General features: G+C 40.5%; 2 protein-coding genes across 6 annotated transcripts in view; both read left to right on the forward strand.

Moving 5' to 3' along the window:
* LOC115373492 (myelin basic protein) overlaps positions 1-7,739 on the forward strand; it is a 40,480-nt gene extending 32,741 nt beyond the window's left edge. The window contains exon 4 of the mRNA XM_030071917.1: positions 7,408-7,739. Coding sequence (XP_029927777.1) covers positions 7,408-7,706 — 299 coding nt within the window. The 3' untranslated portion in view covers positions 7,707-7,739. The remainder of the gene's footprint in view (positions 1-7,407) is intronic.
* A 68-nt stretch (positions 7,740-7,807) lies between these two features.
* LOC115373493 (myelin basic protein-like) overlaps positions 7,808-22,645 on the forward strand; it is a 29,328-nt gene continuing 14,490 nt past the window's right edge. For all 5 annotated transcript variants that reach the window (XM_030071919.1, XM_030071918.1, XM_030071922.1 and 2 more), the window contains exon 1: positions 7,808-7,960. In XM_030071919.1, the coding sequence (XP_029927779.1) occupies positions 7,841-7,960 (120 nt within the window). In that variant the 5' untranslated portion in view covers positions 7,808-7,840. The remainder of the gene's footprint in view (positions 7,961-22,645) is intronic.

Below are 22,645 nucleotides of genomic sequence, written 5' to 3' on the forward strand. Positions count from 1 at the left end.
CATAACCCGCATCTCCAGCATGATGTCCTTGCAGCTGAAGGAGGCATTTTATTATTATTTTTTTTAGGCCACGAAGGACTGTACAGAAAAAGAAACATGCAACATCATATCTGTCCTTTCATCTGAGCCTCTCCTTCAGTCCTATTTATCAGCTCCTTTGTGAATGGCAAAGAAAATTGGAAATATGACATGAAAAGCTTATTTGTTCATAATTTTTCTCCCTCCACCAGGCCTTCTTTCAGCACTAGCAAACGTTTCTGAGGCGAGCACAGTGCCTCTCAACCAGGCTAGGTGACGTGTAGTTGAAAGTTTGCAGTTGTACACAAGACCGCGAATAGCATGGAAAAATTTAATGACAAGAGGAATCAGGCTCTGTAGTCCTGAGAGGCACAGATAACTCTGGTTAACGAAAAATTAAGCCACATTTCTACAACTGTATGTGTGTGGTGGTAGTATGGTGGTGCGCTAAAACAGTCCTGGTTGTCGATTCAGTGACTGATGGGGAGACAGATGTGGAAGAGACAGTCTTTGTAGGGGCGAGTGGACCTTGGAGATAGGGCTCCAGCCAAATCAGAAAAGTGAAGTTTAGACTGCAGGCTGTCATAGTGTTGTTAGTCACCCAGTGGGCAGAAGTAGTTACACCCCAAAGATTTACCTGAAACACACGTCTGTCATGTTCATTTTTAGCGTTTTTCCACTATACAGAGCCGAGCCGTGAAGGGCCGTGCTGGGCTTAGCCCCCTGTTTGGCCTTGGAGTATTTCCATTGCTTATGGTACCAGCGGGTCGGCGTCATAGAATTAGAGAGGCGCGCTCGTTGCCATGGAGTTGTTATAGTAACAAGAGGAGCTGTCAGTTGTTACATTAGCTTTTTGCTACTTTTTTTATGGACAAAATCTTGTTTGAATAAATTGCTGGCCAGTGGCTTTGTTATGGGCTGGCTGCGGCACCGGTCGGGGTCAGGCGGGCCGGCCGCAGTACCGGTCGGCGTCAGGCGGGTCGGCCGCGGGACCAGTCGGAGTCAGGCGGGTCGGCCGCAGCACCGGCCGCTCAACTGTCAGATCCGGCAGACGTGACCGGGTCGGCCGCAGCACCGGCCACTCACCTGTCAGATCCGGCAGACGTGACCGGGTCGGCCGCAGCACCGGCCGCTCAACTGTCAGATCCGGCAGACGTGACCGGGTCAGCCGCGGCACCGGTCGGAGTCAGGCGGGTCGGCCGCAGCACCAGCCACTCACCTGTCAGTTCCAGCAGACGTGACCGCCTGGCGCCGACCGGTGCCGCGGCCGACCCGCCTGACGCCGACCGGTACCGCGGCCGGCCCGCCTGACTCCGACCGGTGCTGCGGCTGACCCGCCTGATGCCATCATCATCATCATCTTCACAGATGCTCTGCTATCTGCGCTTAGTGGTCACATTTCTATTTCCATTTGTAAGAAAAATGTAAACTAGGCTACACAACAGAAAAACCCAACAAAAACTCAGCAAGCAAATCAATTTCTTCCATAATCTCTCCAGAAACTAACGTTTGTAAATAATAGCCCACTGGCTGACGGTTTAATGGTTGACACTTGTCACTTGTCAGTTTGTAGCAGCCTGGTTAACTGACATTCTAATGGACCAATCATGAAGGAGATCTTATTTAGGCCCGCCTCCGCGGCCCCGTTCTAACCGGGCCAGCACCAGATGTCAAACCGGGCTGAAATCTTTCACGGTTGGTTCCCGGAACCAAGCGGGCTGGTGTAGTGGGAATGAATGCGGAACCGTGAATTTCACGGCGCGGCGCGGCACGACACTATAGTGGAAAAACGCTATTTGTAAGCATTGCACTGTAAGAGCTGCACCGAGTAGGAAAGATCAAGCAAAAGAAACAGACGTGGAGCAGGTGGTGGAATAATTATTGCAACAGCATTCAATCACCATTCAGTCAATTTCAGTTTATGTGATAGAACATTAAAGTAAAATCTCTTTCTCTTTGAACATGTAATGCCTGTCAAGGGTAAGTGCTTCACTGAGTACCACTTACTTAAAAAAAAAGAAGAAGAGCAGAGAACAGCTTAGCCATTCAGTAATGATGAGAAACGGATAAATGGAGGACAAAATGAACCTCTAACTTAGAGAAACGTCACACGTTGGCATCTTCAGCAGTCTTTTAAGTTTATTGCAGGTCAGACTGCGACATGGATCGAATAAACTTGGCTACGACATCAAGTTTGATGTATGTGGACTAGACGATGATCACGCCTGGATCTTATAGGCTACAATGCAAATCAGTATACAAGAAAATGTCATCAGTGTGCATCATCCAACTGTGCTGCTATAGTGCTAAACACTCAAGCTGCGCAAGAATGGAGCCTTGCAATTGCAGTATGAATGTGTGGAGAGGTATGTGCACCCGGTCATGTTCTTCTCAAATATTTTGCTTTACTCTTTTTACCTCCATCATTGGATTTAGTACCAGTTTTGTGTTAACCAGTGCATCATTTAATACTGCATTACTATTAGTTGGTTAGTAGAGATAGGTTGTGGCAGCAGTCACATTATGAGATGGTTATCCTAAATTTCTGACACTGTCAGAATTTTGTCCTAGGCTATCTTTGGTCCCAGGAACAGCTATCCTTGAACCTCTCTCACAGTGCAAAGTAGGAACACCGTTTGGGAGCCACAACCAAAGATATCACCTGTATATTTCCTCTTTTCTCAAAGGCGGCCTGCGTGTTCTAAAACCAGTATAGCCGATCAGTCGCAGTTGACGCTTTTATTCCAGGCAACTTACAACTGAGTGATGTGGCTCAGTGACACTTTTAACAGGACACATGACTCAAACATCTGATCTCCACCCACGGGATAGTCTGCTACCCCATTCAATTCAAAACTTTATTGTCTCATAAAAGAAATTGGTTTGCAGACAGGCATTATGATAGAAACACATCGGACAATAGAATGTGTGATGAAAACAGAGCTGATCGTGTCTTGTATCACAAGGACCAGCATCAGATAAAGGGCAGTAAGTAATCCGTCATCTTTATTGACCTCTGTCAGCGACAGAGGTCAACAGATCTCTGGCAGTACTTCCAGTGGTGTGTAATAGACTTGCCATCATCGTGCTTCTCTTCCCCAGCCATCAGTCAAATAGTCTATAAATCATGAGTTTCAGTTAATAGGGCTTTTGTTTTTCAAAAGACTGAAGGATAATAAACATTTTTCACATGATCATAAACCAGATATACTGTAAGTATTGTACAGTTTTTGAGACAAATTTAATCTTAGCTGTGGTTAAAACATCTTCCATGTTGCTAAAATGTGCTAAAAAATGTGCAGGATGGCAATTGTTTTTTTCTTAAATAGAGCGCAGGCCGGCAAAGCCAGAAATCTCCGTAATCAGTGAGTCACTGGCATTGATCACCAACCCCATTAGCCAACACAGATATCTCATCATCATTTTGTGTGATGGGGCAGTAAAAAATCTAAGTCAAGACATCTCTAATAAAAACAGACCAGCAGCCAGTAATTTGATGTGTTGCAGTACAATGTTATGCATCAACATATCAATAATCATCATTTTTATAGCCAGACAATATGAAACTAAAGTCCGGGGAGCATTATGGACTGTGGTGGAGTGATAGTGCTCCATCAGTTTAGGAGGTTGTGCAGCACTGATTTGATTTTTAAATGGGAGCAATAGCTGATGGGTGATGAAAATGATAAAGGGGACTGAAGCAAACTGTAGTGTTACAACTTAAGAAGTCAGATTTTTAAAAAATGTTGACTTAGATGTTGGATTGTCTCCATTTAACTGAACATAGTAAGAATAACTTGTTCTGATTTTACAAGGGGTTGCCCCTCATAGTGAGGCCAGGGTTGGATAAACACATTTCAACGTGAACAAATCAATCTGTTTGATTTGAAAAGGAGTGCTGTGCTTACTTTTTATTAATTCAATCCTATAGACCTTCTGCACAGCAGCCATTTTGACATGAAATAGTAAAAGCATGATATTAACTGAGGTTCAGCTCCACATAGGTCTGACAGAGCCTGGGTCCTGCTGGTGTTCATGCTGCCCCACTGAAAAGAGTCTGCCACACTGAAACGGCACAGACCCTCAAATCAGATCCCTGCACTGCAATCTCAGATCCCTAAAACACACGGTAACATGCCAAGTGATTCCTTCTCTAATGAGTCTCACAGCTGAAAGGAGTACAGTTTTCAAATAGACAGTATAAAATGTTTTAGAGTTCTTTAAAAGAAATATTATAAGTCAAATAAAGTAAAACGCAACAGCCACTCAGTTATTGTCTCCATTTCTCATAGCAGATTTTATTAGTGAACAGCTTCCTACCTCAAGGAAGTCCTGGGCAAGATTATGCAGGCCCTATTATATACATAAACATGAGTCTTCAGATACCAGACTCTTACTTTCAGTCAGACTTGCTGTACATATCTCTCAGTCTTTGCTGATATTGCTCAGACAGTCTAAATTCACAGTGCTGCTTCATAGATGGCATTTTGATCTGCATTTGGACTGTAAAAAAAAAAAATAAGATTTTGAAGATGAATATGTTCAGCATTTCACTTTATTTGATAGTGACAGTAGGGACAGACAGGAAGGGCAGAGGAGATAGAGGGGATGACATGCAGCAGAGGGCTCGGTCCAGAATGGAACCTGGGATGCTGCAGTAAGGGTTTAGCCTTGATGAGTTCATGCTCTACTAGATTAGCTTGGGTTGTAGATTGGCAGAAATGAATACTGAAAACCAGGGTTTGCAATATTTTGCTCCTCATGGATTAAAACAACCTTACAATTAAGTGAAAATCTCTCAAGAATCTTTCAAGAATGACTGTAGATATTATAACGAGTAAAGTTAGCTTCATTAGCTTTTGTTTCCTGGTATCTGTCCAACACTTGGAGCAAGGTTTACAGCTTAAATACCTTGTCACCTGCAGGTAGTCATCAACCTGTCAGTCAAAGCTCTTACAGACCTTCAGTGTGCTGAAAATGTTGGCTTTTTGTGAAATTGAAGACAGTCTTTTTGTGAATCAGTCGCACTTTCAAGGTTATTTGTCAACAGAAGAAACTACATTTGAAGTCACTAATGGGTCTTTAAAGCATATCTCCAGTCATTCTCAGTCTGGGCTCCATTTTGCCATCTTTTTTATCAAACCAGTCAGCTGGCTAGGTCTTGTGAATTGGTTAACTATACACCTCGTTACATCCTATTCAGTTCCTTAACCCTACTTGACAATACTCTGTATTGATTTGCCAGGTTTTATTTGGCATGAAAATGGTGGAAAAATACTGAATCTCAGTGACTACAGTCTAAACATGCTATCTGTTAGAGCCTGCCCAAAAAACTCATATAAGCTGAACTGTAGATGTAAGAGACAATGACACTTGAAAGTCTTCCCCAACAGCCTTTTCAACATACTGACTCTGTAGTGAGACATGCACAGACATACTGCCTTTACATTTCAGTTTATCCATAACTGGGCAACTTTCTCTCTCTATTTGAAAATGAAAGCACCAACATGGCTGTTGGTGCTTTCATAAGATATTTAGATACAAGAGAATTTTTAATAATCATTATTAAAACAGATATGACTACCAAGCAGGTAGAAGCAAATAACAGAACAGTTGTGGTCCAATAACTAAATGACATGACCAAGGTAGCATCAAAACTAACTTTTGGTCATTTTTATTGTTGTCTTTTTACCAGTATATCTCATTATGTAGTGAGAAAATCAGCATGTGGGTCACACTGAGACAGGGAAGACTTCAGCAGCTCTGTAGTGAATCAGTTGTTGGCACTGGTCAGAATCGATGGGCATGATGGAAAAAGATAGCAAAATTGGATGCAGACCAAAAAGAACTTGAAGTGTATATCTGTCTCTCTTCCTCTTTACTAACATTAGTCAAGCTAATCCCCAACAGTTTAATTCACAGTGTATTTGACACTTTTTTCTCTTCTGGAGAGTTAAAAAAGAAAAAATGCTAGCCTTTACCCATGAGGGTGAAGGTAAATATCACCATCCATTTCTTAGTCTGACTTGTAGCTAAATGCCGAAGATGCAAAATGAACATCCAGTTTGAATATCTGCCTGTGCCATGACCCTTTCTTTGTCAAAGGCCGAGTAATGCTTTTAGCACCGACCTGTGTATGACAAATGTCATTCTTCAGGGATTCCTTTTTTAGAGAAAGCAGGGTCAGTCTTGCTTCATGAATTCAGCCATCTTTTCATCCATTTTGCATTTAATTTTACTTTTGACACGAGTTGCAGAGGAAAAACAAGCTTTAGGACTCCTACGGTGGACTAAGCAATGAGAAGCATTATCAGGGATTTTGGTTTTATTTTCACAACTGCATCTTTTTACTAGCAGTGCAAGATGGCACTACAGCTGCTCTTAGAGTGTAAAATACTACCTTGCATATTTAAGAGGCATGGATAAAACGACTCGCTCCGGACCCAGAAACACTTGTCTTTGTTGCTGCTTGGGTCCCGAATCAGATAAGTGTCACCATGCATTGAGTTGAAAATCCATACTTATAGGAGTTATTTTAGTGACACTAGCCCTTTTGTCCCTCAGAAATAACTATGCAGCTTTGATAATAGGCCACTGTTCAGCCAGTATTAGCATGCAGATTCCCTGGTGTAGTGCTACACCACTTCTGTCAGTACAGTGTGGATATTGTTGTGGAGACAGGAATGCACTGGATGCCCTGCGCTGTGGGAGCCAGCTAGGATAACGGGTAGCTGTCAGAGTGGAGTGTTACAGGACTGACTTTATTTCCATCTCATACATTTTTCATACTGTTGAACAGAGCAATCTACCATAATATTATTTGTAGATATAATCTAATGCACTACACATCAGTGACCTGACAATGTAAAAACAAGAAGTGCAGTGTTAACATGTCATTGGTAGCTTTGTTTAATTTAATTTCATCACTTCTGACAAAATGTGTCAATGTAAAAATTGCTTTGTGAAACCAGTATTTTATGTAGAAATGAATAAAGAGATGAGCACTATGTGTATGAAAGTGCTTTTTGAGCCCTGTGATGCTTCGCCTTCTGAACAAATCAAGCTGTGATTTGTGAAGAGCATTGCTACACATTCATGTTATTGTTTCGACACAAAAGTCTGCACTAAATAAAAACAGAGAGAAGTGGAAATGATATCAGAGATGTCAAAAAAAAAAACACAGTTTCGTTTTCTTCACATGCTCATCTCACATCTCCAGCTCTTCCTGTTGAGCAGGTAAGATTTATGACAGTTGAAATGCTAGCTCTGCCGGGCTCTTGTGCAGCAGGAAGGGCAGGGTCTCGTCAAAAGGGCCCATTGTGTTGCTGTGAGCTTGTTGTGTGCCATGCAGGCCCCAGCCCATAGATGACCCTTGTTGTTTCTGCGCAGGCCTGGGTGAGGCAGATGTGAACCAGAACAATGGCTGCATCTCGGAGAAGCCGGCGGTGACTGACTCCACGGGCGCTGAGGGCCCCCACCAGCCCTGGACCCCTGCCAGCACAGCTGACCCTGACGCCGCCACGCCACGCCCCCACCTGGTCCGCCTCTTCTCCCGAGATGCCCCGGGACGAGAGGACAACACCTTCAAAGACCGACCCTCCGAATCGGACGAGCTGCAGACCATCCAGGAGCACAGCGGAGCGGCTTCAGAGTGCGGGTCGGAGAGCCCCGAACAGGACCTAGAATAGCCTAGCTTTTTTTCCCTCCCCTTTCCTCTCTTTTCTCTTTTTCCCTCTATCCTTTGGTCTCTCATTAAAGAGAGAGTCAAGAACCCTGCATTTGACACATACAAAAATACTGCCCAACCCTAACTACCACCACCATGGCATCAGCAAGCAGCTCTGCACAGGCAGCCTTCGGACTGGGCCGCAGGAAGAAGAACCCCACCATCCTGGATCAGATTGGAAAGTTCTTTGGAGGCGACAAGAAGAGGAAGAGCAAGGTGAGGAAGGAGGGAGAGTTGATATGAAAACTCAGACATTTTCAAGTATCACAGTTTATTCTGCTTTTCCACTCCTAGATCCACTTTTTACTTATGATTCTGTATGGGTTATTGTAAGAATATGTTGCAGTGTATTTTTCATAGAGTTGTGTTGGGTTTTATTGTTGTTCTTACAATGTACCAAAGTTTGACATTCTCCTAAGATGTGCTTACTCACGTTAAAAGTGGCAGTGTAGGTCACATATCAACACTGGATTATGGCTTTGGGTGGGGTTGGTGTTTTTGTATTACAAAGAGGCTATGACCTTGACTCATCAAAGGATAAAGTATCCTCTTTTTAGTTTAGTTTTTCTTCATTTGAGCGGTACTGACATTAGAAGTGTTATTCTCTTGAGTTATCTTCATTATATCTGTTGTATATGACAGTCGTCGTGGCCGAAGTGAACAGCGGAGTAGTTTACTTCCCCAATGCCGTTAGCTTTGAGCGCATTTATTGGAACATTTGTCAAGGTGGATTCAAGGCCAGCTGTATTTCAGGTGCTTCCCAAGAGCGTGATCTGGGAGCGTTGAAGGGGAAATCCATGCCCATACTGTCCAAATGAAATATTGGTACATTATTTGGGATTTCTGAGAGCTGTCTGGTACTTTGTAGAGGGTTACAGCTCACATAGTATACTTCCACTGTGGAGAGTTAGGACTCTTTGGTAGCTCTGTCTGGACAAGTTTTATCACAACTGTGGTGAGCCAACCAGAACAGAGATACCACAGTTCATAATGCGTGGACATACAGCCTAGTCTGTGAAGTCATTCTTATGGTTACATAATTCTATATATTCAAAGAGAAATTCTAAGATATATATTATACTATAATGACATGCTTATTAGGAAAATATTATCAGACCCCTGTTTGGGGATCTGTACTATACAAGAAGTTGCATCCCATGGAGGAACACAACAGGTTAGTTATTCTTGCAGAAAAGTGATAAAATGCCGTTTGAGGTTCCGTTGCTTTGGTCTTTACTCTACAGTGACGTGTTGTCTGTAGATCACAATGTTGAGTGTGAAGTTTAATATCTAAAAATTCAACACTACTATGATACCATGGCAGACAAGACAAAGCATAAGTTAATGCACAAGGCCCGCTGTGTAGCAGCTTTTGCACAGAGACGTTGGCGTTGGTCGGATGTCTGTTGGATCTGTGTAAGTGCAATCAGCTCCATGTTTGGCTCCACCAGTTTGACTGTGATCCATTGTAAGATGTGGTGGACTGCCAGATGCTGTTAACACTTCTTCAGCTGTTTGTTCAGTTTTCCTGCAGTCCACTGCTAAAAGCCAGATTGATACCCAATGTTCCAATCCTTGTTTCTCTTTTAACTGCGCCAATCTGCACATTTATGCTGTCTAGAGGTGACATTGAAATGGAATTATGTTTGCAGAGCACATTTGGTCGAAGTGTAATTAATTAACTATAAAATTCAACACTGATTAATAGAGTGTTGGGTTGAATACACATGGTGGTGAAATATCCTCAGAGGTTGTTCTGTGATCCCTGGGCTGCTAATCCATAACACTTAATTTCTCTTAATCTCTCCAGTCACGTCCATAGCAAGCTAGTTCCCAAAATACACAAACACAAACAATAATGCCAATGTAATGCCAATATTAAAAAAAGGGTCCGGTACCCATTTTTTGAGGTAATTAAATGTCTTTTTTTCCTTGTGTTTTCCAATGTAAATTGGAAAGTTCCAATTTGAATCGGAAAAGACATTCCAGGTAGCATCTGCACATCACTTCCACATAGTAGTGTTGTGCCTTACTTTCTGAAATAACTCTATTTACAAAAAAAAAAAAAAAAAAAAAAAAAAAAGTAGAGATGTTTTCTATGGAAGTGAATAGAGAGATGGAAATCCAGTATTGTGGATTGGCAGCCCCGAGCAGCACAGAGCAACTAATGAGGAGATTTCACCACCATGTGGGGTTCAAGTTCAGTTTTGCTGTAATCTTTCACAGTGGTATCAAAGTAGTGTTGACATTTTGGCTGAACTGACAGCACACTACTGCTACGTGCTAACGCTAAATGCCAAAGTCTTTCTTAGTGCTGTGAAAAACAGGTGGCGGAGGTGTTAGTGTGAGCTCAGCACTGGATAAGTTTCATCATGAATCACATCAGTTGTTTTGGAAAAAGCACAGCGAAACCACTGATGATATTTCGGAAAGGAAAGCTTTGGTATCATGAACCATGCAGAGACAAAGTTCTCTCCTCACAAAGCTTTGTTGTCCAGCTTTTCCAACGCAGCAGAGTCCTGGTCAGTGCTAGTCAACTGGACAGTATGAAAAATTGCCTTTTCCTAAGCCTTATTATCAACCATGAAGAGGTGTGCGGTGTAAAATACAGGAAAAAAAATTATGATTTTATATGTGCTATGAATCTTTTCTTTAGCCAGTCTTCTACTGATCAGTTATATTGCTTTTGTGGATTTTTCTTCTCTTACAAATTTCAGGGAAAATATTGTCAAATGAACAAGTTGTGAAGCTATCATTTAATGTAAGGCAAGTTCCCACTTTGCATCGGTATGTTGCTGATGTTCTCATATTTTATGCCAGAATATTGTACGTTGCTTTGCATATAGATTTCTTGTTTATTATAAAAGTACATGTATTAAAAAAAAAGAGTATATTTATGTTTTTCACCAAGGGTTTGCCTTCAAATGACGAGTGTTAATATCTCAGTATGTTACAGACAGGTTCTCCCCACCTCTGTTGCCTCGAGCAGAAAATTATCTGTTACAGCTTTACCGCTGTGAACACATTTTCTCCAGGAAGAACTCAACGTAATGACTGATATTTTCTAGCTCAACCCAGCCTGTCTGTTTTGGCAGATTTTCCTTAGACATCCCTCATGCATATTTTTGTGTTTAAGACAGACCGCAGTATTAGAGGGGACACTTGTGTTGGACAATGTCACTTTTTTATTTTTTAAATTGGCCCTTGACCATGTGTGTACATTTTTTAATGTTCATTTAACTATTGATCCCTTGTCCTTATTATATCCTGCATAGTTTAGCTTTCACATTCATCCATTGGAGTTATTTATTAGTTGCCTGGTGCTTTGTGTTGTTTTTTATCCAGGCTAGTGCCTGGGCCTTAAAATATTGCAAATCTCTTTCAGATCTATTTCATAAGTTGTAAGATGGCACCCAAAAAAAAAAAAAAAAAGTGTAAATAAACATTGGAGCCTCAGGATGTGATCAGCATGTGAGTACTAATGGGTTTCATTTCAAATTACAGGGATTATGATATGCTAATTGGAGGGATCACTAACTTTGCATGGGCATTATCTATTCAAGCAGAAATTTAAACCCATAATGAAAAACGAGTACTTTGGATCTCGAGTTGCATTTTAATGTGCTGAATGAATTAGCCGTATGATGCAATGGTGATTACATGATGCAGGCTTCCGCAGGAAACCCCGCGCTCAAAACCAAAAGCTGTATGATACTGTACTCTACCCCAGTGTCTTGGATGGAAGGGGGGGTGGGGGCAGCTCCCCCTCACATCAGCTAAATTTAGCTCTCACCTCAGGTTCATGTGTGTTTTACCCGGTCAAAGAGTGCACACAGTGTGTCTGTTTGAACAAGGAGCGGATCTTTGCTGATCCCCGTTTTGTAACGCTTTCAAGTTGTATTTTCCTGTGATCTGTTGTGACCTGTTCCTAACCTGATCCTGTTTGAAGCTTTTGGATTACTGCTTGATTAAAACTCTTTAACAACACCCTCAGCGCTCTCTTTGGTATTATTAATCCATGTATGGTTTGATGTCTCTCTTTTGATTCCTTTTAACTACTCTGCTAACAACAGGCAAACAGTAAATGCCCCGTTCCTTTGATTTTATATCTGCAGTGGTATTACCGCTCCTTTCTCTCAATCAGTTTATGCTACTTAGTTTATCACCACGCGGTTAAAACAACTAGACCTAGAAAGAATATCTAAAATTTAGTTGGAGCATTTCTTTAGCATGTTTGGGCCCGTCTACAGTGTCAGCTTGAAAGGTTTTGCACTCTCTGGGACATTTCAGTCACTCCCATTATGTTCACTCATCACAGAAACACATAGAAGCTGGGGGAAAAAAAAAGTTATTATAGAAGGTCTTATGTAAACTCAGACTTGTGCTCATGGTGAGTCCAAGATGAAGCAGCCAGCAGAGAGAAAAGAAAAAAAAAAAAAAAAATAGGAAAGGCCTTTTTATTCTCAGAGGGAAGGTTTTGCATCGGAAGAATTTCTTTCTTTTTTTTTTCTCAGTGAATTTTTATTCAAAGTGTGTTTATTTGAATGGAAGCGCTGCAATCAAGTCCGTTTTTGCCTTTTTGCATTTTTATATTCACATCAGACCACAAGCGGTTCGCCATTGGAGTTGTTTGCTTTTTTGCTTCCTGGAGACCTGGATGAATGTGAATCCAATCATTTTAGATTTGGTATGGGGCATGGCCTTGACATGTCCTCACTCCAACCACTAAAGATAGGTCTAAAGGCCTAAAATCAATATCAGGACCAGTTGTTTCATATTAGCATTTCTCTAAACAAATGCAACAGAATTCTGATTAATGCTGTCAGCACAGTTCCATTTTAATGTCATATTTATGATGCAAAAGCATCTGTTGCCGTTTATCTTTTTTTTTTTTTCTTTTTAAACCAGAACATCCAGACTGCCCGAGCATATGACAATATTATTTTATTATTAACTGCTTGCTGGAAGTAGAAAGACTGCCTGGGATTTTGGACACGCTCTGACTGCTAATAAATGTTTTGGTTCAATTTAAACACAAGCCACAAGTGATTTGCTCTGCATAATTAACTGGGCTTTATCCATCAGTCGTGAATGGATGACAGAAAGGTGCAAAGTCCATTTTGTGCATGCAGCCTGTGAGTTGAGGGAATGGAGTGTACAGATATGGCTTGTGCATTTATTTTATTACAGCTATTAACTGGATCTACATGATGGTTTGTTTGTTTTTTGTTTTAGTATTATTATTATTATATTTGATTGGTTTGACCACTGAATGCACAGATGCTGCCTTAATTTGTCTCTTCTTGGTATTTGGTGCTGTGCAGCCCAGCAGCTTGATTTTCTTTTGGGATGAAAGCAAGCTGCTGCTCGTGTTTTTATTTCACAGCTGTCAGACAAAGAGCTGCTCTTGTCAGGTTGGTGGACTGGGCTGGAGCGCCCTTTGCTCAATAACCTGAAAGACTGCTCGTTTGAAAAGGCTCTCTGATGACTTGAACATGAAAATATTAATCTCCTCTAGTCCAGTGGTTCCCAACTGGTGGGTTGCACTCCAAGTGGACTGCAGGCATGTGGTTCCACTTCATCAAAAAGAGCAAGAAACCCGACATACATACACACAAATAAATAAATATTGTGACGCCCAGTAAAGATTTAAAAATATGAAATATTGCATAGATATAAAAAAAAACATTTAAAATATATATGAAAATAATATAAAAATGTTAATACATGTTTAAAAATATGTACATCGGGCAAAGCAGCCATTAAATATTGTTTTTGAAAGAAACAAAGGGAATTAAATTTAGTTTCCACAGGGAAAACGGTGTATGAACACATTGTGGATTACTGCACTTTTCATTTTACAAAATCAAATTGATTTGCTCTTCAGTTCACTTATGCTTGGACTGACTTGAGAACAAACGTGTGGACCATGAGGTGACATCAGTTGAAAACCACTGTTCTCGACTCTGAGATTAAAAAAGCAGCCGCCCCCCAGGCCTGGATGGATTCTCCACAGATTTCTTTCAAAAATCTTCTAACCAGTTGGCGCCATATTGACAATCTGTCTTCACTGAATCCTTTGGACCTGGCTTGCTCTCCTCTTTGTTTAACCAAGCATGGATCTCTCTTACTTAAACAGGATAAAAACTCACTGAACTGGACCACTTACAATTACAATTACAGTTTCCTTATTAAATACTGATGTTAACATTTTTGAAGGTCTGGGCATAGATTAAAGACTGACTGCCCCAAAATCATTTCCCCTGATCACAAAAAAAAAAAGAAAAAAAAAAACAGCATTCATTCTTCAATATTCATTGCATATTTAATATTTTATACTTTCCAACACCCTTGGAGCCTGAATGCCTTCTTTATGGATGCAGAGAAGGTTTTTGATAGAGTGGGATTATCTTTTCATGGCCTTGGTTTTGGTTCTAATTTCATCTCCCTTATGCAATTATTTTACACTTCCCCTTTAGCCTCTTTTCTCACAAATGGTCTTTAATACCTTTGAATTTCATTGTAGGTCCCCGTCAGGACTGCCCTATGAGCCCATTCCTCTTTGCCACTGCCGTAGAGCTGCTCGCATTAGCTATCTGTAACTACCGTCAGATGGAGTGTGGAAGGGTGGTAATGAACATAACAGTAAAGTTCATATAGTAAAGTTATATGCTAACGATTTACTTCTTTACCTCTCTAAGCCTGCCACTTCTGTGCCGGAATTATTGGAACTTTTCAGTTGATTACAATCAATAAGAGTGATTTTCCTCCCAATTGACAATGCTCACTGAAGCATGCCAAAGACAGTTTTAAACGTCAAACATATCTCTTTCACTTGACCAAGCAAAGCAACTCCTTGCCAAATGGTCAGCAATTACTCTACCTCTCACTGGGCAAATAAATTATGCCAAAGACCTGTGATTCTGTCATGTATTTGGAATAGTAAACATCCTCAGTTGTGGAAATCCTTCTTTCAGCAACCTAAACTAGCAGAGGGGCATCGCCTTACCTAATTTCCAATTCTATTATTGGGCTGCAAACATCTGTTGCTTGTCCCACAGGGTGGATTTCCATCTGGAACCTGTGTGTCCAGCCTGGGTCTCTGTGGAGGCTAGTGTGTCCAGTCCAGTCCCATTGCCTGCTTTTCTGTGTGCAGCACTTACCCTCACCTCAGACATGCCTAAATGCCTCCCAGTTATTATTCATTCCCTGCAAATGTGGAGACAGTTTCAGAAGAATGTCTCTTTTCAGGCTCCTTCTCCTTGTAGTCCAGTTTCAGCAAACCATATTTTTGGTTCCATCTGCTCTGGACGTCTCATTTCTGTTTTGGAGAAATAAAGGCTTGACAGTTTTCAAAACCTCTTTATCAATAATTGCTTCACATCTTTCTCACAACTAAGAGATAAATTTGGTATACCCAGAACCAATATTTCAAACATCTGAGGGCCAGACATTTTGTGCAATACAACAATTCCTGGAAATCCATTACACTAAACCCTACCCTGAAAGGATCAAGGCCACCCATATATTCTTCTATCACAAGCCTAAGCTGCTCCTGCATGGATTTTAGATTTAGCTTTAAATTTTGATGTTTTGGACCTGGCCCATAGCAACAAACACTCCTCACCTACATGTCCGTGTCTTGCTATTACACAGTTCACAGCAGCACATCGTACTCATATTCCCAAAACTAAACTTGCTAAAATTAACCTTGAGGTGGACCCTATCTTTGACAAGTGCAAACGTACCCTTGCCTCACTTCTTGAGACACTGTGGTCATGCCCTTGCCTAGCTGGATTTTGGAAATCTGTGCTCCAAACTCTCTCTGACATCCTGCAATGTCCCATCTAGCCTATTGGCATTCCCCAATTCGAACTGACGACGCTGCCATGCCTCCTCAGATGGAGAGACGCTGCCCCTCCCTCTCACTCCCACTGGATCAGGGATGTTATGCTCTGTTTGAAACTTGAAAAAAAAAAAAAAAAAAATCAGCTAATCCACTCAAAAATCTGTGAATAATTTATATAGAGTATGGGGCCTTTTCTATCTTTTTTTTTTTTTTGAGAAACCTGATACTTTCATCTCTGAGTAAATGCTCCTAAATACCTTCATTTTACTGTAACTATGTATTTCACATTTATTCATTTATTTACTTATTTATTTATTTGGTCTTTTTGTCTTTTTTTGTGTTAATATGTGTTTGTTTGTTCCAGTTTAAATTGTATGCTTGTGTATGTTCCATGTCACTGGGGTGCCTGGAGATGGTTAAAGAGAAAAATTGAATGTGTACAAAATGTGTATGTGTATTGTTCTACTCTGACATTCAACAAATAAACATCAGGAGAACACTGCCTCGTGCCCTCCGTGTCAGAGGTTAGGGCGTTGCACCTCTGGGAATAAACATGACAGGTGAGCAGTCAGCAAAAGTCAGTGCAAAAATTTAAGGGCTGCTCTGATTTTTGGGATCTAGGCCCACTAGTCACTTTGCCCAGAATGTGAAAATTAACATACAGTATGTTGTGTAATCTATGGCAATTAGCATGATCCTAAAAATGGGAACCGGTAGTAGATCTAAAGGTGGATGGTTAGTGATAAATCCAAACTTGCCAAAAACAACATTTGGTATATTTACCACACTGTCTCCTACATCTTCCCCACTGGTGCCCCTATAAGAGTCGTGCTGTATTCATGTGCTCCTTCGCAGCTCATGATTTCACGTTTTAAAGCCCTAAATACAACCCATCATGCATTCAAATACTACTTAGTCAGAAATAAGAAAATGGACCCTGAGACAAAGTTGCTTTTTCAATGACTTATTATAGAAAAAAGTGGAATAGTGCCATTTTATGCTTCCATGGTAGAGTGAAGAGAATATTCACAAAATTCTGTTACTCATTTTGTTGGCCTATAGTTGTTACGCAGAGTACCTGAAACTTAAAGAAAGATTTTCACATCTTGACACCTTGGGCATCTTTTTTTTTTTTTTTTTTTTTTGTCCATTTGTATATGGCACTTTATTGGGTCCTTCAAGCATGCTTTACTTGCGATTACTTGCAATATTTGTGACGGCATCTGAAGGCGGCGTCTAACTGCTTATTATTGTGATGGTTAGTGTGCTGCAGAAGAGTGGAAAATCTGGAGATAATGAGGTAAATATTTGACTTTTTTATCAATAGCGCAAATATTTGGAGTTTGAACACTAGGATCAAAATCCTTCATCAGTGTTTCAACTGACATGAGGGTGAGTAGATAATGACCATATTTTTGTTTGTGCAAGAACTATTCCATTATAACTTCTGTTACTTTCAAAAAACAAAAAGAAATCCACAACTTTCTTTGTATTGAATTTTTTTCTCTTTTGTTATGTGCTAATAGTGTTTTCTTAAAAAAAAAAAAAAAAAAAAAAAAAATTAGCAGCTTCCCAGATCTGATAGCTCACATTTTTGTATCATTAAATTGTAATGCAGAAGAGCACGTTTAATTGTCTCTACCTCGCCGCCAGACCTTAGGGTCTTTATTCAGGGATTCAACATACAATGCCCCAGTCCTGTCATAATCAGCTTCTTTTCAATCTCCCTGTCTCCCCAAATACCTCGCTTTTTAATTGGCCACTAAATTGGAAAAAATGATGTCTGGCTCTCTTCTCTTCAAGCCATTTTTTCTCCCATTTCTTCTCTCTTATTACAACACTGCTCCATTTCATCTCGCCTGATGGAACTGATATCTATCTCTTCTCTCAGTATTTTCTTTGCCATTTGATTAAGCAACTCCAACATAAGCTGGGAGCCACAAAAATCTCACTTTCCCACTTATGTTGTTCATTTTTCTATATCTAGTGTAGCACTAGGATTTCCATTCGGTGTGCTTAAAGCAAAGGCCTATAGCATTGCCATAAGGTCCCTTGTTAGGACACCCCATTGGGCAGATGTCTGCATTAGGGGGGTCCCAATGTACTGATGATGGCCGTGATGTTTGAAAAATTTAATATTTATACCATACTAATATATATATGATAATACTGTGTAAATAACCTAGCACCTGTTAAATCATGTCCATATCTGTCAGCTACTGCTTTGTCTCACCACACACACACACACACAAACACACACTCTGAGAGCACACACATCTGAAATGGCCACACCCTCTCTCTCTCCACCTCCCTACATTCGTATTCTAAGGCTATGTTTACACATACACGGGTATTTTTAAAAACGGAGACATTTCCCTTCGTTTGTGCCCTTCATTTACACGCAAACGGAGAATTCACCTCTGAAAACGATTCTTTCTAAAAACTCCGGCCAAAGTGGAGATTTAGGAAAACTCCTGTTTCGTTTGCATGTAAACTGAGAAAAACGGAGAAATACAGAGTTTCAGGCAGCCGACGTCACATTATGCGCCAAAAGTGCGTGCAATGTTTACATTTGGCTATGGTGATCATAGACATGATATACGTATATGTCAATAATAGTGATGATCATGAATGCATTCACAGTAGCAGTCGCATTTCTGTCCATGTTTGCATTTTCAAATACAGCTGCTTTTTTATATCGAGGAGCAGAGATGAATAAGGGCTCAGAGGTCAACAATTTTGCAAATTTTCCTCCCTCCAACACAAAGAGCCAGTCCCCGTCACCGCCAGCAGCATCGCCGGTTTTGGGTCTGACTTGGGTGGACTGCTGTCTGGTTTGGCTTCTGATTGGCTTGCATGGCTTTCTCCTTCTTCCTACACCGCCGCCCATAGGCTTGGGGTAGTTATGATGATTTACATCAACCCGCATAAATGTGATGGCATGTGATATTTTGGAAAACAGAGGGAGGGAAATATTAGTTTCTCAAAATACCCGACTACGTGTAAACGTAGCCTAAGTATAATTAACTTGCCAAAAAAAGAGATAAAATGCACAATAAACAAAATTAAAGATGAATTTGACTTTATTGTTATTATTATTTTCTTCAAATTTTCCATGGGTATCATGATGACATGGTTATCATGAATTCTTTTGGCCATGATAATTGTGTAGTGAACATCTGATATTGTGACAGGTCTGAATCCAACATGTTCATTTGTATCTGTCCATCTCCAGCCATCTGTTCTTGAGATGGCTGTTGACACTTTTGCTCACATCTAAAAGTATATTATATGAAACAATAGTTTTTTCTCTTCTCGGCCTCAGAGAAACTATGGAAATCCTTCCATAGTTTCATTTAACAAAACTGGGTTGGGTGCCACCAGTCCATTGTCCCAAAGTTTTCACTCGCACTTCTAACTTTGTCAATAAGGTCGGAGATGTTGACCTAATCGACATAAATCCATAATCATATACAGATGTATATGATTCCTCTATATCATCATTAGTATTACTCTGTCTGCACCCAGTTCCTCCCTGTCAGACATTCAATATTTATGATTTTCTTCCCAAATGTAACTTTTTTCTTTGTGTTTTCCATGTCAGCTTTTCACCAAAACATTCTCCTAAATAGGTAAATTCTTTAGCTGTCAACTTCAGGTCCACACAGCAATAAACCTATCTGTAAAATCTTCCTCTTTTATTCAGAAATCACATATTTTCTGAACTGACATGATAAAGCCCACTTCTTTGCCTATAAACCAATCAAATTCAAAGGTCTCAAAAATTTGATTCAATAGTACATCCTCTCTCCAATAAAGCACCATCATCAGCAAACAGGGGCAATCCAAAGTTATGTAAGACTGGGAAAAATTGTGATTAATTATCATATGAAACGGCACAGGGCTTATGACTCCTCTGAGGAATTCCTTTTTCTATTTCAGGAGCAGCTGAGTAATCTTGGCTTCTGCTATGCCTGGGAATATTCTTTTATTCAGTGAAATAATCTTCCTTATACAATTCACAAAGAACCATAAACTAATTAAAATGAACAGTGCATGATCCACTGTGTATTGTTCCAGTACTCCTTATCTCATCAAATAAGCCAGCATTTCTTATAATAAACCATTCTTCAATTATACCTTTTTACCTTTAATCCACCCCTCATTGCCACTGTAAATCTGTTTACTCCTTTGTGAATTCCCTTTATTAAATCCATCGCGGAGCAAAACACTGACCCTCATTTTCTATACCTACAGTTTTCCCATTTTCAAATTTCCTTTTTCAATTAACACTCCTCTCCATCTCTCTCTGTTCAGTCAAGTTGCATAGATGAGATTTTTTTTTATTATTATTAAAAGGTGTTATCACACATATCAGCTTTCTCTTGACTGATTTTGCCTTCACTGTACCTTCTAGTGGAACTGGCATCGTGTAGTGTTAGTGTTTCACTTGGTAATTAACAACCAGATTTCTTAAACAGACAAATTATGTCCAAAACTACAGGAAAAGTTTCTCCAGCAGTTCCTTGAAGGTTTTTAATTACCTTTGCTGCCTGTGCTCTCATACTAAATACAGTGCCTTGATATTGGAAACCGCAGTAATTGGTATGCCTTATTCTTCTGCTGAACGACCTCATCACAACCCCTCATTCCACCGAGGAAGTCTTTTATGCTTTAGGTCTGATCTTCAGGGAAATGCTTTCTAATGCAGCTCTTTGAATCACAGAACATAATGCTTCACATTGTGCTTCCACTGAATTATACCCCTTTATCACTCCAACGCGTTTCTCCATAAGCCCTTCCCACTTTGTCTTTATGCAGTCAGATCTGTGGGGAGTTTCATCGCCCTCTCTGACCAAATCTCTCCCAAAGCTGCTTCAGATTGGAAAATGATCACTGCCGATGCAATTTCCATAATGTTAGTCTAGGTGACACACTTGTCATATTAGTGTGTCATCTTGAATCTGTCCCCAATTAAAGTGTGGCTGTCGGGACCTGTCGGGATCCCACAGGTTGAGTCAGCCAGGGCCAAAAATTTAGGAATTATGTTTTGGATCGTGTCGGCGTTATTTTAGTGAAAACTGATAGACCTGTTGTCTGTTCTGGGCAAATCCCTATACAGTGCTGGAGTTTACGTGGCGACGCTGAAGGCAACACGTAGGCTATTTCAGATGGAAAATGTAACCTAGTGATGGAGGACAAGCAAAATCTTGGGTGTGGGTCACAAAAAAAGAATGCCTGTTGGGTTCGGGTTGGGCTCAGTTACTATGCTGCCATCTTGGGTTGGGTTCTGACAAAAATATGCGGCCTGATCTGCACTCTGTCCCTTGTCTGGTTTAAGTGGTTGGCCTCCTGTCTGTCGGGCATGTTTAGGGGACTGCTAAAATATAAATAGGAGTTGAAAAGTGATACCAGAGGTGGATCAGCGCTCCCAATATATTTGTTAGTACATCATGTAAATGTGACATTTCGATATAGAGTCTTCATCAGGCATTAGTTAAAATATTAAGTTAATTAGTTACAATAGACATAGAAAAAAAAATACACTCTGCCTGAAGGTCTGAGACTTTAAACTTGGACCGTATCAATGATTCTGCATGTTTAGCCTAATATCTGCAAAATGTATAAACTGCATGTTTTTACTCATTTTTCCCAAAGCAAGCAGTTGTGTTTTAGAACTTCAGCGTCATTTTTCCTTTTTTTTTAATCCAGCCATAGGTTTCCATTCATTCCACTACGATATGAAAATGAACTTTGAGAGACTTCAGACTTTCTTCACACCTCACTCTCGTTAAAGCAGCAGCACTGTTGTGTTCTGATGACTTGAATTTGGGCGTAGGGACCTGGAAATGATCAGTTCTGTGGTTCATGAACGGTGACGACTTCTTTGGTCACACAGGCAGAGCATTACTTGGTGGGTGTGTCAACCAAAAACTCAAATTCGAAAATCAAGGGATTGTGATTATTCATTGTGAAATCTTTAGAAAGTTGCAAAATGGTTGTTGCAGTGCGAAAAGCGGGTAACTTGTAGCAAATGGACCATACAGGTTTTATGGTTTTTTTGCACTGTTGATTGGTACTGGACTTCGGTCATGATCAAATCCTTGGTTGATCTGTTATCTTTGTTAGAGGAATCACTACACCTCGGTTTGTGTTTGACAGATCATCATGTGCTGTTCGCAATTTATTTGTTCAGACAACACCAATCTTATTCAAGCTATGAAAAACTTGCAGAGACTTTTCTTTTTTCATAAACAAACAAATGTTCAATTGGAAAGTGTCTTTAATTCCTCCTAATAGACAATCTTTTTCTTTTTTTTTTTTTTCAATCCAGAAATCTTGAAAATCCTAACAAAAAGAGACAAATTATGGCTTCCTTTCTGAAGTCCTGTAGGTAAGGAGACAAGTGCCCCAAACTCCTTGAAATTCAGCGTAGTTCTTTGATGCCCAAGATAAGTGGATGCTAATTTGCAGTACAATTGCTGCTTGTCCCGCTGATCAGCACTGTTCATCAGAGATTCATAAGATAAGAGAATAATAAAGTTAAAAAAAAAAAAAAAAATCCCCAAGGTTGTTTTTCTTTGAATTTCATGAATACGTTTTTACATGAATAGGGAAAGTGCTTTCATTTACACAATTGGAGGGTCTGCTTAAGAGAGAGAGAGAGAGGGAGGGAGAAGGAGAAGGAGAAAGAGGGTCCATGTGAGTGTGTTTACTTCAACATCCTCATCCTCATGACTTCCTCTGCTCCTGCTCGGTCATCAGTCCAGGATAAAATATTGAGCACTGTCCGTAATGAAGTGGATTCCTGGCTACGTGTGACCTTTGACCTCACAGTAGACAGCTGTGATCATTAAGCAGCACTCTGGGAGAAGCATCAGGGCCTGAATACATTAGCTCACACCTGGATCTGCGTCCTGAATCCGGAGCGCCATCTCCTCCCCCGCCCCCATTTCCCTCATGATTCTCTCCGCTCATCCAGTACAGCAGAAACACAAGAAAACTACGGTTTACTTCAAAGCTTTTTCAAATAAATGTCATTTTTGCTGCTC

The sequence above is a fragment of the Myripristis murdjan genome, chromosome 16 (genome assembly GCF_902150065.1).
Source record: "Myripristis murdjan chromosome 16, fMyrMur1.1, whole genome shotgun sequence".
NCBI lineage: Eukaryota > Metazoa > Chordata > Actinopteri > Holocentriformes > Holocentridae > Myripristis > Myripristis murdjan.